This window comes from Camponotus floridanus, unplaced genomic scaffold, assembly GCF_003227725.1.
Source record: "Camponotus floridanus strain SB8 unplaced genomic scaffold, Cflo_v7.5 scaffold2, whole genome shotgun sequence".
Taxonomy (NCBI): domain Eukaryota; kingdom Metazoa; phylum Arthropoda; class Insecta; order Hymenoptera; family Formicidae; genus Camponotus; species Camponotus floridanus.
Genome location: NW_020229325.1, coordinates 3677355 through 3692236, shown reverse-complemented (window position 1 = coordinate 3692236; position 14882 = coordinate 3677355). Strand labels below are relative to the sequence as shown.

The following is a 14882-nucleotide window of genomic DNA, read 5'->3' as shown; positions in this document are numbered from 1 at the left end:
GGATAAAAGTTTTAAATGGAGAAAAATAACGGATTTTGCGAGCGTAAATTTATACGATCTCGATTTTATTTTTCGTAAAGTTATCCTCGCTAATTATTACGCGCGGTGTTTTTTTTTTCACGGCATTGCCAAGATGGCATCCTCGACAAGATCCTTCTCGTTAATTACAAAGTCATCATCTAATCTCGAGCACCACGACCTAGATCTCGGTACGCGATATGGGAACCAGAACCACAAGCTGTCGGGAACACGGTTAGGTATTAATTAAAGTGGCAGGCCTTCTCATCGCATCTTCGAGTGCTCTATATTCGAGTAATTTAGAATATGCTCGAGACACCACTCTCTTACATGTTCTCGATCGCTTCGCTTGCTACCGTCTTAAATTGATGATAAAAGCCATATCGTAAAAATTCGTGCAAAATTACAAGCATAAATCTGCTAAATATATAAATATTAAAAATGTAAGAAATGTTCTCTTTTAGCTCATTCCGTTCAAAAGTCCGTTCGAAAGTTATTTATTTCCGGATATTTTTTTATCACACGCACACACATGTATTTTATATTTTAGTTTTCATTTCTTTAGTTTTTATTTATTTTTATTTATTTCATTTTTTCCAATTTCTATGGGAGATACATATTTTTCGAGAGTGATTTATTCTTGGAAATTTAAATACCGTTTGCCATTTACCGTTTGCCGTTTACCGTTTGCCGTTACCGTTGCACGAGCAATTTAAAAGAACAAACAAAAGAAACAAAGAAATTTTAGAAAGTTTTAGAAAATATATGTACGCAGCTGTTATTGCGCAAACCTTATTCAACGACTACTTTGCAAAGCAACGTATTCCAAAATGTAGACCAAAAGCTCCCCTCGGTGCGGCCCACCGCATCGTAGATCATCACGTAGGACGAAGAATAACCGAGACGCTGTCGGAAGCACGCCACTTAGCTCCGAAGCGCCTCGCTTCCTCGTCCTTGCTCTATTTTTGGCTAATTTAGGAGCGATAGGTAGGTTCTTTCTGGCGTAACCTGCTTGAGCTCACCCTCCCCTCTGCTCCTTCCACTCGTCGTCGCTTCCCTCCCCATGTGGTCGTTCCATTGTCTCCCCTCGGGTTGTAAGGATCTCGGGACGGTCTCTCTCGAACCCGTGAAATACGGTTACAATCTGAACGACTTTCCGACCTCGAGAAGACGTCCCGGCGCGAATGAAACCGACGCTTTATCGAGGAAGGCGACCACCGACGGCCTCGATGACCTCGTAGGGATTTTTTTGCGTGCCTCGTCATACTTCGTGCGATATTGCGTGTGCGTTCGGTAAAGAAAAATGATAGGGAAAAGAAGGTACTCACTTCCAGAAGACGACGGACACGATCGCGGCCATCAGTAGTAGAACCACCGCGCAGGTGATGATCAGGGCAGTGCTTTGCAGCGATGGATTCGTATGATAAGAGGCGTCGATCATCTGAAAAAAGATAATCAAAATGTTAGAATATATTAGAGTTACTTATGCGAATGTCATTTTGTTAAAAAAGATTATTTTAAGACAAACAATTCAAGGATTATTTTAAGACAAACGATTTGTAAAAGTGATTCTTCCCGACTATATCAGGTGTCTTCGAATGTCTCATACATGTAGTACGGATATTCATAACTACTATGAATTTAAAAATATACATTTTTATCTTATGGTAAAAAAGTACATATATGTAATAGTAGAAAATAGCATAAATAATAGATTTCAACACAGCATCTCTTAAATTTGTCTTTTTATATTTTTTTGTAATTGGCGTGTTTTTTGTAAAATTTGTTTTTATATGTATTTTGTATATTACTTGTCAATTATGCAATTTAATTATGCATTCAATCTATCAAATATAGTTATGTTAAAACTTTTATTACTACGGCCAATTTATATTAACAAAATACGATTTAAATTTCACAAACACGTCATATCTCGTAATTCTAGAATTAAACGAAAACATGTGTGCGAATCTAGTTCTTACATTCTATTAGACATCATAAATAAATTTCGGTAATTCGTTGAATTTATTCGCAGACTGATCGCCTACAGAGCGGATTTCGACATCTCGCCGCTTTAAAGGGACCGGAAACCGGTTCGCGGTGATCGATATTAAGAGAAAGAGAGAGAGAGAAAGAGTAAGAGAGAGAGAGAGAGCGAGTATAAATTTCCTCATTTTCTCGCGGAAGAGAGTTGTATAACGCGCTATAGCGTTTTGTGGTAATATTACGCGATACCGCGGCGTGTTATTACGCCGCTGCGGGCGCGATAATACCGGAAGAGGCGAATTAATCGCCGTGGAAACGGGCTTCGTTCGTTCATTCCGAAAGATTGAATCGAGACAGCGCAGCTTTGTGCTTCCATCGCCGCCAAGACGCGGCTTTTGCACGAAGAGAAACACTGCGTTAACCACCGTCTACGTGTCGAAGAATTCGCGTATTTTCACTTTTACTTTTTAGTACATATTTATCGTTGTCTGTATTTATTTCTATTCTATAATAAAATATCAAGATTTTAAATATAGATCTAATATTTAAAAAATGTATAATATTTATAAATGAGCTAAAACTGCGTGGCTTTCATCGAAATATACTTGCCAGCTATTTTTACAGCTGATGTTTCAGTGATACAGCTAAAAAGAGGCTCTTTAATAAATCAGTTAACAAGTTATTTTATGCAGCGGAGAAACTTGACGGAAACTGAAGTATAATAAATTTTCCATCAACAATTGAAAGATTGATTTACCGAAGTTTTATGAGAAATTAACATTTAAATAATTCATTGTTCGATATCTCCCATAAGAAGATTTCCCAAGACTAAGACTCCCCCTTCGATAATCTCGCTCGAGGCGATTACGGCAACGAATTGGGTTGCGAGAAATCCGGAAATCGATGTGGATCTCTCATATCGATAACGATGAGAAATACCTCCGATCCTTATTTACGTCTCTGCGGGGGAAAAGGCGGGAGGGGAATTTCGCGGCCGAAATTCCTCGTTTCTCGAATTGGCGATATCGCCGATGTCGGAACGCCGGAAATTCGTATCGGAATCTCCACCTTTTCCCCCCTCCCCTATACAATTGTGGCAGGATTCTTCATAAGAGGCACGTAGGTGCGCCGGGAAGTGCCCGGACACACGTGCTGAGTATGACGAAGTCGAGGGAACGGGAATGGCACGGTTTCTTTCGCTTCTCGGGCGAGTTACGTGGGTCGCCTGCGAAAAAGGGAAAGTGATTTTCTCGAAGGAGTGACAGGATTCCCGGAGCGCACGAAGGGTATACACTTCCGTTCAGCCTCAGATCGGATCTCGCTGCCATTTCCATTGTTGACTTCTCGTCGTATCGATCGAGCAGCATTGTGAGAGTGAGATTCATTTACCTGATTTTGAAAGAGGTTCAGAAAGACTGACTGAGAAGGGTTAGTCAAAGGGTTGCTTAAATGCGCATTGATAGACCATGTCGTCTCCTGCTAAAAGAGGGACGTGATACAATGCGCAGTATGGAGTCAGAAATTAAACTGTAGGTTGTTTTGACACGCTACACAAGAAGGCGATATTTATCGAAGACCATGTGAACGGAAATTTTCGTCGTCGCGAATGAAATATCCTCGTCCTTGCCAACGTTTTCCTTAAACTTCAATTCCGTTTTCCTTAAACTTCAACTCCAATTTTCTACAAAATTCATACATATATAAAAATACTAGAGCAAGACAATATGAACATATTCAATTTTAGCTTGAACGACAAATAAATGAGTAGTGACAAAAATCAAGCTAAGTTTGATGCTTTGAATTCAATTGACGCAAATAATTTGAACGCTGCTACAAAGATTTAAATCGTTGAATAATCAAAAAACGACAAGAATTTCTGTGTTTACTTAAATCAATACTTAATAATACAAATATACAAACAGGCTTCTTTCTTTAAGAAATATTTGCGGCAATTCTTGCACTATTAAATAATCGAAAACCGTCATTCGACTGAGAGGAGCGTGCTTTTAATCATCATTGATCGATATATTTAGCGGATATAGAGATTTTAAACACCTTGATGAGTGCATCTTCTCTCGTGAAAAGCGCAATGAGGAATACACGAGCGATGAGATACATTGTGCGACGTGCTACCTGGCAGCGGGCCAAGGAAAGCAGTATTTATCAAAGCTTTCGCGGATATGCATGTAATACATGTGCTGCCTATATACATGCGAAAGTCGTGTCTGTGCTGCTTTTTGCCTATACCGTGTTCTTTTCATTCATTCATTCTCTCTTTTTGCAAATTTAAATGTTAATCAAATTTTAGATTAACACTAAAATGTTCTCATACAACGTGTACTTGTCATGTTTTCATATAAAAAATGTCATCTTAATACGTTGCTCGCTGAGTGTCCTTCTTCAAATAATTTTAAAGCATTCTGAGAGATAATTTTGCTAAAAGAAAGACGTTAATTATAATTCTGAACGATACAATTTATTCGCGATAAGAGAATTATTAATTATTAATTTAATTTAATTATTTTTCTATTACAATTACATTTTTTCCTTCCAAGAGATTCTGCCCTTTTGTTCAAGGAGTCTCTTATAATGCAGCGTGCATCTATCCATTTATCTATCTATCGATCTACCTATCTGTCTACTCAGCTCTCCCCTTTTTCATTTGCTCTTTCCTTTCCTTTCTCTTTTACTCTCGCATCATCGGAAGGCAGCTTGTCCTCTTCTGATCCGCTTCGTCCTTCGCGCGGCTCATCGCTCATCATTATCAGGATATTAATGGCGCCGGCTAATGGATTCAGCTGAGAGACCAGCGTCAGTAAGAGAATCTCCCCTTCTTCTCTAAAAGTGATCGTCTCTCTTCATCTTCTTCTTGTCCGTTTTCATGGCGTGTTAGAATTCGAAAAATAGATACCGATAACATGCGATGTTGTATTTTATTTCTCACCAGAAAGACGATAGATTTCAGAAAAAAATGAGGAAGCAACAAAAGAACAAAATAATCTCAAATTCTTGAAAATCAAGAACGAAGAGATTACTACGTGCGATGTAATGTGATGAAAAAGAAACCGAACATTATCCTGTTGTAATGATAGAAAAAGAGAGAGCGAAAGAATGAGTGCAACGTGGCACAATATGATTGCAACTATACATGACATTTCGTCAAAATGTACGAGAACGAACATTGATCGGGACTTTTGATGAATCGCGTAACGAAACGAAATAAAACAACAATTATCAATTTGTACTTAATTTGTATAGATAGCAATTATATTATAGTAACTTTTTTGAAATAGAATATCGTTTTTTTGTGATTTTTTTAAAGAAAATTATTTTTCTTTTTTTATTTTATTATTTTTTTATTTTATGATTTTTTATTTATTATTAATTTCTTATTCATGTATTTTTATTTAATGTGAATTTCTCTTATTCATGTGTTTTTATTTAATGTGAAAAATAAATTTTAAAAAAATAATGAAACACGTTTGATTTCGAAGAATTTCGAGTCTAAAACTTCGTCGTCGGTAGACGCAAAAGAGCGATACCACCAGGTATAAGCGGCGCGTACGAGCTTCCGGATTCACGCGGTGGAACATCGGGCGAATTGAAGCCGGGTAACCCGACACCAGATCCAATTAATGGGTTTCTCGTGGAAAGCCGCGTGCGCGTTGCGCAATGAACGTAACAACGATCGTAATCGAACGGAACTGCGTCGTAAAGGAGGGTGAAAGTTCCCTGATTGCGGAGGGATATGGGATAGGGATCGCGATGGTGAGAGCACGCATCTTGCAACCTTACAAATTGCATAGAGTATCTGATTACATTTTTTTTCTAGCGGATGATAAATTTTATACGGCACTGCTTAAAGCATTTTGAAAATTTACCAAAAGAACGTGCATTAAAAATTTTTCTATAAAGTCAACGTTTTCATAAGATTTATAAAAGATAGAATATCAGAAGTAATACATCCTACAAAAAACGTCTTCCCTCTTCCCTTCTTTCTGTTCAAGAAAAGTTTGATATTACACGATAGTGATAATACTCCATGATCTCGATAATTAAGATTTTTTCTTCTCTTTTCCTCATTCGCAAAGATAACGTAAGAGGTTCCTAGTTTCACTATTTGCACACTGTATGTATATATCACGCATATATTTCTAATAGCGCGCTATCAGATCAAGTTGAGAGAAAGTGTTCTCCGATCGAACAACGATATATCAATTAAACGGTGTCTGTTCGACGCAGGATCGATCGATCGATCGTCGATCGAAAATTCACTCCGCCATCGCGCATGGGAGCGAGGAAGCGATAATATCGCGGAATTGTTTATGGATCGGTGAACAGCTACTGTTCTTCGATGCCGCCGATCCTCTATCGCGCTTCGGCCAGCTAGGCGATGTGTGTATTATTGGGTAGACGTCATCTGCTGCCGCTGAAATTGTCTGCCGTGAAAGAAAAAAAGAAAAGAAAGAAGAAATATTTCCGACAATTCGTTCATCGATCCGATATGTAATTTCACATTCGCAGCAAGCTCACGCAAATGCAAAAATGTGAGACGTGACGTACCGTTGATTAATCTCGAGCTTCTCGTTAAAGGAGGCTACTAGTCCGTCGCGCGAATGATCTGAGAAGAATTTAATTGAAAAAAATATGTAAAATAAAAAATAATTAAAATAAAAATAATTAAATAAAAATAAAAATAAAAATAACTGAATAAAAATTAAAATAAAAATAATTAAATAAAAATTAAAATAAAAATAATTAAATAAAAATTAAAATAAAAATAATTAAATAAATAATTAAAATAAAACTTTGATTGAAGGGACCGCCGGTTTGAAAATGATATATTAAACTTATACACGTGTTGTAAAAATTCATATCTAAAAGATTGTAGGGGCATCGAGCTTATTAAGTAAAACTCAAGGAAGGGAGATTAGATCTCTCAGACAACCTTTCGAGCAACGTTCTTCGAAAGCTTCGACGTGCAATTGTTATCGTAATCGACTGCCCGGGGTGAATGTAACGTCGCAACGATATCTGGGGACCGATCTTATTGGCGAACTCTAAAGGTGCCCCCTCGATTGCAAGTTTCGGATCCCCCGATTTGCCTAGCGTTTCGATTTGGCGACGCTCCGATTAATTAACGTCGCGGTCGTTAACGAAGCTCGACGGTGCATGGAAAAAAGGGATGAGATGCGCAGCGAAGAGGAGGGAAGGGAGGCTGGAAGGAGGGCGTTACAAGGGACCGAACGGGAGAAGTAAAGAAAGAAAGATTCCCTTCGGTTCGACTGGATGCAATCGATATCGCGTAATGCGATCTCGCGGCCTGAGTGCAGGGAAACATACATACATATTATGTTTCCAGGGGGTATATTTCAAACGCGTACATGTGTACGCGCACGAATAATACACGTCACAAATTGGATACATTGAAGGGGCAGAGACGCGGAGAGAGATCTGATGCGTTCTATAGATTATGCTTTTGTTTCACTACCCGTAATGTTGCTTGTTACCAAAACAGTATCTGAAAGAACACCGATTATCTCGCCGGAAATATAGAAAGAGGAGGAGCGCGAAAAATGCTGGGTTTCTCTCCTTCTCGCTCTCTGCTCCATATATAAAAAAAATATTGAAGGAAACACGATACACACGCGCGAGACTGGAAATGCAAGATAATAAGATATTAAAATAGATGAATTAAAGCAGATAAAGATGCGGAATAGAAAGAGGCAGGGCAGAGTTAATATAACTTTAAAAATTACATTCAACGTTGAGAACGTTTCTCCTCAATACCAATCTAATAACGATGATTGCACTTGCTGTTAAACAACGATTCTAATATAACAATAACATCTAACGATAGTCTGCTGCAATTATAATTGCCGTAATATATGTATTATTGATTCGCAGATATTTACCCCGCGTTCAATTGCAAGCGACCCCCGCGGAGCTTATACGTACGTGGGCGTATCCGCATGTGACGCACGAAACGCAAACGAGCGTACACGCGAGACGTTAAATTCAGTGGCGTGGCATTAGCATAAACCGCGGCGGGGGAGAGGAAGAGAGGAACAACAATAGCTGGAGATGAGACTACGAGACAGATAGACATGCATAGGGAAAGGCTGGCGGAATGTCTGTTGGCTAAATCGAAAATCATCTCGTTCAATTTAACTTTCTGTCTCTCTCTCTCTCTCTCTTTTAATTTATATTCTCTATTTTTCATCTTCTTCCTTTCGCTTTTCTTTCCTCCAGCTCGTTTTGGGATGCACCCCTCATATATCGCTTACGAATCTTTATTTAGAGTCTTCTTCCTGAATGCGATTGATCGTTTGAAATGTCAATGTAATTTTTATAAAAGAAAAAATCGTTTGAAATGTCAATATAATTTTTATAATTTTTATAAAAGAAAAAAATTATTTTGCACCTAAAATACACGAACATAAATTTTCTTTTCTCTCTATTATGCTATTTTTTTCTTCTGTCCCTCTTTCCCTGCCGATTTTTGCATTTCAATTGGTTCAGGACAGTTCAGACACGCTAATTACGCATTTGTCCAGGAATTTGCATGCGTTACCCCCTCTAAATGTGCGAGGGTAGGAGAGAATTCGTGTGTCTACGCTGTGTATAACGATTCGTTACGAGCCCTCGCGCAATCAACGATTCAATCACGCCAGATCACGATCGACATACGCGTATCTTAACGACACAAAATGCCTCGTTGGTTACATTTCATAAATCTCACGATTGTGCATATATTACTCTTATTGAACTGAATAAATCCTTGAGATATTAACAATTCAGATCTCAATTTAAATCTTTTATTTATATCATCGAGAATATAATCAATAATCTTGAAATTGGTGAAGAAATTTTTATCAACTCATTAAATAATAAAGTAGCACTATATTTATGAAAAATACTAAAAATATTAATTACATACATTTTATACATAAATCTGACGATTCTGCATTTATTTCTTCACTTGCATTGAACTAAATAAATCTTTGAGATTTAATAGCTTATATCTTTCAATTTAAATATTTTATTTAATATTATAACCATCGAGAATATAATTGGTAATCTCGAAATTAGCCAAGAAATTTTTATCAACTCATTAAATAGTAAAGTAGCACTATATTTATGAAAGTTAATTACATACATTTTATACATAAATCTGACGATTGTGCATTTATTTCTTCACTTGTATTGAACTAAATAAATCTTTGACATTTAATAGGTTGTATCTTTCAATTTAAATATTATATTTAATATTATATTTAATATTATAACCATCGAGAATATAATTGGTAATTAGCCAAGAAATTTTTATCAACTCATAAATAATAAAATAGCGTTATTTATGAAAATTAATAAATTAAATATGATATCAGAGTTTTTCGCCAATTTATATGTAGCCTTTTTATTAGTTTAAGTAATTTTCTTCTCTTTAAATATATCATGTGCACACATATATGATGTTTTCTGATGATTAATTTTTCAAAAAAGCACATATTATTAGACGTCTTATATACTCAAGTCACAAAGAGAGATACATAAAAAGCAATCACCGAGCAAGCGACTTCAAAACGGGCGAAAATCGCAACGTGTACTAAACGCGCTTTTAGCATTTCCACGGAAGCGATACGCTTTCGCGGTATCGGGGCCTTTGAAAGACCGATCGTAAGCACCGCTAAGCTCTGTTAAGCACACTCCGGCTCGCCGTAGTCGCGACAATTTCTATGCCGGATATATCAAACGACGTATCAAGCACGACGACGAGCTGAATTTTGGCAAATTAACGTACCGGAACGCACGATCGTGATCAATGAAAGGGATAACCCCGATCGGCCGTGACGTTCCTTCGCAACGCGATTGAAAATCAACTCGTGCTCCCTGATGTACGACGCGATGCGTTCCGTCTGTGATATGAAATAACATCAAATAATTCGCGGTTGATTTTGAATGTGATATATGACAAATCTTTGATGTATGCCAGAATAATTTGATGAAAATTAGTGACCTGATTCCACGATAATTTATGGAGCACTTCTTTATTTAACCTTCTTGTCAGTGTGAAAATAGTGGACTGTAATATCATAATTTTAATATACAATTTAATATTACAATTTACGATATAGAAAATTGATCGTTCTATACAATAAAGCGAAAATAAGAGCCATTAAATAAATTATACGAATTTATTGGCATTATTTTTTGACACTAACATATATATTTCTCAATTTATTATTTACGTAATTATTAATATAATATTTATTATATTTTGAATGTTTCCCTTAGTCGAAAGGGATCGTATTAATCCTTTGGGAAGTGGATTCTAATTACTATGCTGCCAAGCAGGAATGTAAACAAGTAGAGATATTCTTAATATCCGAATGAAATGAATCTCTTTCTGCGAAACGATCAGAGGAATGTAAAGAGAAGATAAAGAGAATGGCTACTCTTCCCTCCATCAACACGTTGAAGAGTTTTCCGGAAAGTCAAGCTCCTCTTCTGGAGCGCTCTTCCAGAAAGAAGCGACTTAAAGCGCTTCGTGCAACTTGATAAGCGAAGGATAAAATTAATTCGCCCGCGGAGCGAATCGAATCGCGCGTTGCAATCTCGGAGCAAAGCCGGATGTCGGAGCGCGGCTCCGTTAAACGAATGACACAGATTTTTCTGCGTAAGAGCGAACTCGCGTTTCCCGTCTTCGGGTCTCGACAAACGAGATCGCGGATCCCCCGAGTCGACCCCCTCCCTCCCTCCCTCCCACCCTGTAACCTTCTCGTAACTCGATCAATCGAGTCGCTTGCTTGCTTACAATCGGCCGGTCTCGCCCGATCGCGCGAATCGATCGCGAGAATCGCCTCGAGGAGTTTGGAAAAGGAGCAAGGAAACGATGCGGTTGAACTCGACAAACTCCTTCTTTACGAAGAAGAGAAGCATGGCACTTTCACCTTTTCCCGCAGAATATTTTGACACTTTCATACATGAATTATTTTTCTCAAAGAGAAAACATTATTAAACTATTGAATGCACGGTTTTTATATACAAATTATTCCGACTTTTCGAAAATCTCATTTTTTTTTAAATGAGAATTGTTTGTCAGAAATGGACATAGAAAATAGCATTTATATACCAAAAAAATATATCTATAAGATTGTTTTTTTTTTAAATATAAATGGTTAATGTGAAAAATTAATTTATTTATAATTAAAATTTAAAATTTAAAATTATGAAATTATAAAATTCGATTTAAATCCTATTGGATTTGTAAAATTAACAATAAATAAAGTGTTTGATTTATCGAATTAAAAATAAATAAATATTCCAAATACGTATTTTTTTCACACAGTAGAGGTTTCAAATAATTAATAAAATTAATTATTTCTCTCATTGCATATAAACAATAAGAAATTGGATCGTGTTTTACGAAATTTTTATTCATTTTTTTTTATGATTGATGTTTCTTACATCTATTTTCATTCATGTTTAATTAAATTATAATTGTTCTTATAAATTAATCTTACCGGTTACATCATTAGATGATTTCATTACAATATATTTAAAGCAATACTTGAAATAAAAGAAATAATATTTGAAACTATTAATACAAATTCGAAAATTTCAAATATTATTTTAAATATAAATCTTTGATAATATTTTTTATTCTAATTAATAATTTTTAAATTAATATATAAATATGTACAAAAATACTTTCCCCATATATTTAAATGAATATTTTTCATAATTCGCGTTTGAAATGTCCATCTCTCATCATCATTATTACTCATTAATATTATTATATAACGTATATATCAATCATATATCAATCATTATATTCTGGCACCATATTTCATAAAATCCGCATTCAAATAAACTCTATTAAGCTTTAATACTTGGGCTGAATTATCTAGAGACCGCATCTTGCCGCGGGGGAGAGGTCTGCGACCTTCGCATACCCTACGGGAACAGATAAAAGGAAGAAAAGGGCTGTGAAGAAACGTGACGAGGACCATGACGAAATTGGCAGGGAAACGTATCCAGTCGGGCACGTACAACGAATCAGTCATTTCTATGAAACGATGCGGAGAATGAGAAGAGCGCGGGGGAAGGACCAGGGAGGGGGTGGGACGGCAAAGGGAAGACAAAAGTGATAGCAGACAACCGGATGGCGCGAGATAGCGATTAGTCCCAAAAGTTCCCGGCAACGAGATTTCTCCGACCGACGATGATGAGGAGACGAAGAAACTTTCCCTTCGGCGCGAGAGAAGGTGTGCGGTTTCTCGGGCGGTTTTCCCCTTAACGCGTCCCGCTGGGCCCGCCTAATTCATGCGTAAGTGGATAACTCGAGTTAGCTCGGTGCTTAACGTGAATCATCGGCAACTTTCCCCGATGTTACGTTTGCCGGCACTGGCTAAGTTCCATAGAAGATCGATCGTCCCTTATCGCGTCGTCCCGTGGCTCAAACGAGGACAAAATCGTCGCCGTCGTGAGAAAAGAACCACTGAACGTGTTACGATACCTCAAGATGACTTGAAGCCACTTTTTGAATAATTGATGCGCTCTATGAAAATTATCAACTTAATTTTTATCATTTTACGTAGCCTAAAATCTATATAATGATTTAAAAATATGCATTGTCGTACTTTATCGCCTCTTTATATATGTTTTCATTCGTTTTTAATTGCCGTTTTTAAGAAAGAATTGAAGCTAAAGTTTATTTAATTTCTGTTTGCAATTAATGTTATTAGTCTAAAGAATGGAATTTCAGGAAAGAATGTGTCCTTGCATAGGGATACATCGAATGTGTAATGAGCTGCCATACTGAAACGAGTCGAAAGGGAACTCCCAGCGTAGTTGTTTCCATCACAATTCCCTTCGGACGGTAAATCCTACATCGTGTCGAAGGCCAACGAGATGGAGAATCCTTCCAATTTCTGGCCGAACGTGCTGATTTCGACGCGCGTTTTATCGTCGGGATTCGCCATAGAATGAAAATCCGGAGATGAGAGGGCAAGAGAAAGAAAGAGAGAGAGAAAGGAAGTGATATCGGGCCGGTCTCGTCTTCTTCCGGATGAAGACCATGAAAGGCCATCCCTCCGAGTTCATAGATTACCTTTTTGGTATCTTGAAATTTCACGGAATCCGGGCGCGTTAGTTAAAAAATAACTTCTCCTGTTCGTGATAGAATTTGTAAATAAATGCGATTGACAGACAATTAAAGCTGGAACGTTGAAATAAAGTCTGTTAAAATTAATTGTTACGAAAAATTAAATCGCCAAAGGCTTTTCAATATTCATTATTAAATACTAACGAATTTCACGATCTTCACGAATTTCAAATTCCGTTTTTTAAAATTTTAGTTAAGGAGAGAAAGAGAAAGGGAGCTCAGCTTCAAAATGAATTCTTAATAATCTCTTGCTGAAAGATATTAAGATATCTGCCATTCTCCTCTCGGATGATTCCTCAATATATTTCGAAAGGAGCAACGTTAATTCTGAGACACCCTACATACATATATTTCACGTTACTTAGGAGTATCCTTAGACCTCGAACTTTATGTCCCAGAAGTGGCATCTTAGTGCCGTAGGGTTAAAGGAGAAGTGCACCCGAGAGCGGTGGATCACATCCCTCTTGGTCGTCCCTAAGGATCCCTTTGGCGGCTTCTCGGATGTCGCGGGGACGCCAAAGAGGATCCAGTGCGGAAGGAATCCGGGCGAGGACTCGCCTCTCGAAAGGAGAGGGAAAAAAAAGTATCCCTCTACACCGGTCGATCGGTGTCGGTTTTTTCTTTCTCATGTTACGACGTTTATTATCGAGGGACGCCCACTGACACCCACGTGTCCTTCCTCCGCAACGTTCGATGAAAAGTTCCTTATCCGCGATCCGAGGTGTCGGGCGCGAATAAGGCGTGTAATTAATGCGACGCGATACGCACGTGGGCGAACGGGGATGCATATTAGCCAGTCGATACATTCACTTGTTCGCAGCATAACAGCGCGCGAAATGAAGCTGAATAATATTTCGAAAGATATAAATATCGACGGTTATCGTTCTATCGGTTTCCACTCCAAGTTTTATTTTTGAGATACTATTTTAATGATAAAATTTTTCAATGAATTCTTTATCGAAAGTTATTCTCGTATTATACAATATTTTCGTATTTCAACAATTTTGCAATCAAACTTTACGAAAATATTCTATTTTTTCTGCTATTTATTTGCTACGAAAATAATCAAAATGATCAAAATAAATGTAAAAAAATGTTCAATTTTTGCTTTATTGATTATTGAGATGTAATTAATTTTATATATATTTTTCTTGATATATTTAACGTTTTCTTTCTCTTCAATAACCATTGAAAGGCTTCTTCAATGTCAAATGATACAATTCTGTTTCCGGACTTATAGAATTTTTCTTTGAGATCTCGATGTATACTAGAGAAGAAATGAATCCTCAATGGGATTCCGCTAGAAAATTCGGTTTTCCCTTGATCGTACATAATGTCTACCAGCACACGGATTAAGGGGAGAACATTGCCGCGAACCCCTTTCGTTCTAATGATGCCTTTGACGACCGCTCAGGTATCACTGAAGGAAAAAGGGGTGGCATCTGTGAATTGTTCCCCTTCGATTCCACGAGAGATCTCTTTCATGTTGCTCCAAAAAAACGTCGAATATATGTATTTTAAGATCTGCAACTTAAAGAGTTCTGAAACGGCATAATTTTTTACACAAATAGTTAAAAATATTTTAATATTAATATTGTTTTTAACATATAACAGATTCCAAAATGATTTCGTCATATCGTTCCATCATGCCGATAGATATATCGTGTGACAAGTAAGAAAGGGATAATGTTCGACCACCTACACGAGC

The 14882-nt window shown here is 37.1% G+C and overlaps 1 protein-coding gene across 3 annotated transcripts in view; it reads right to left on the bottom strand.

Moving 5' to 3' along the window:
* LOC105253632 overlaps nucleotides 1-14882 on the bottom strand; it is a 372672-nt gene that overhangs the window by 44566 nt on the left and 313224 nt on the right. For all 3 annotated transcript variants that reach the window (XM_025408060.1, XM_025408061.1, XM_025408059.1), the window contains one exon: nucleotides 1347-1459. In XM_025408060.1, the coding sequence (XP_025263845.1) occupies nucleotides 1347-1459 (113 nt within the window). The remainder of the gene's footprint in view (nucleotides 1-1346; nucleotides 1460-14882) is intronic.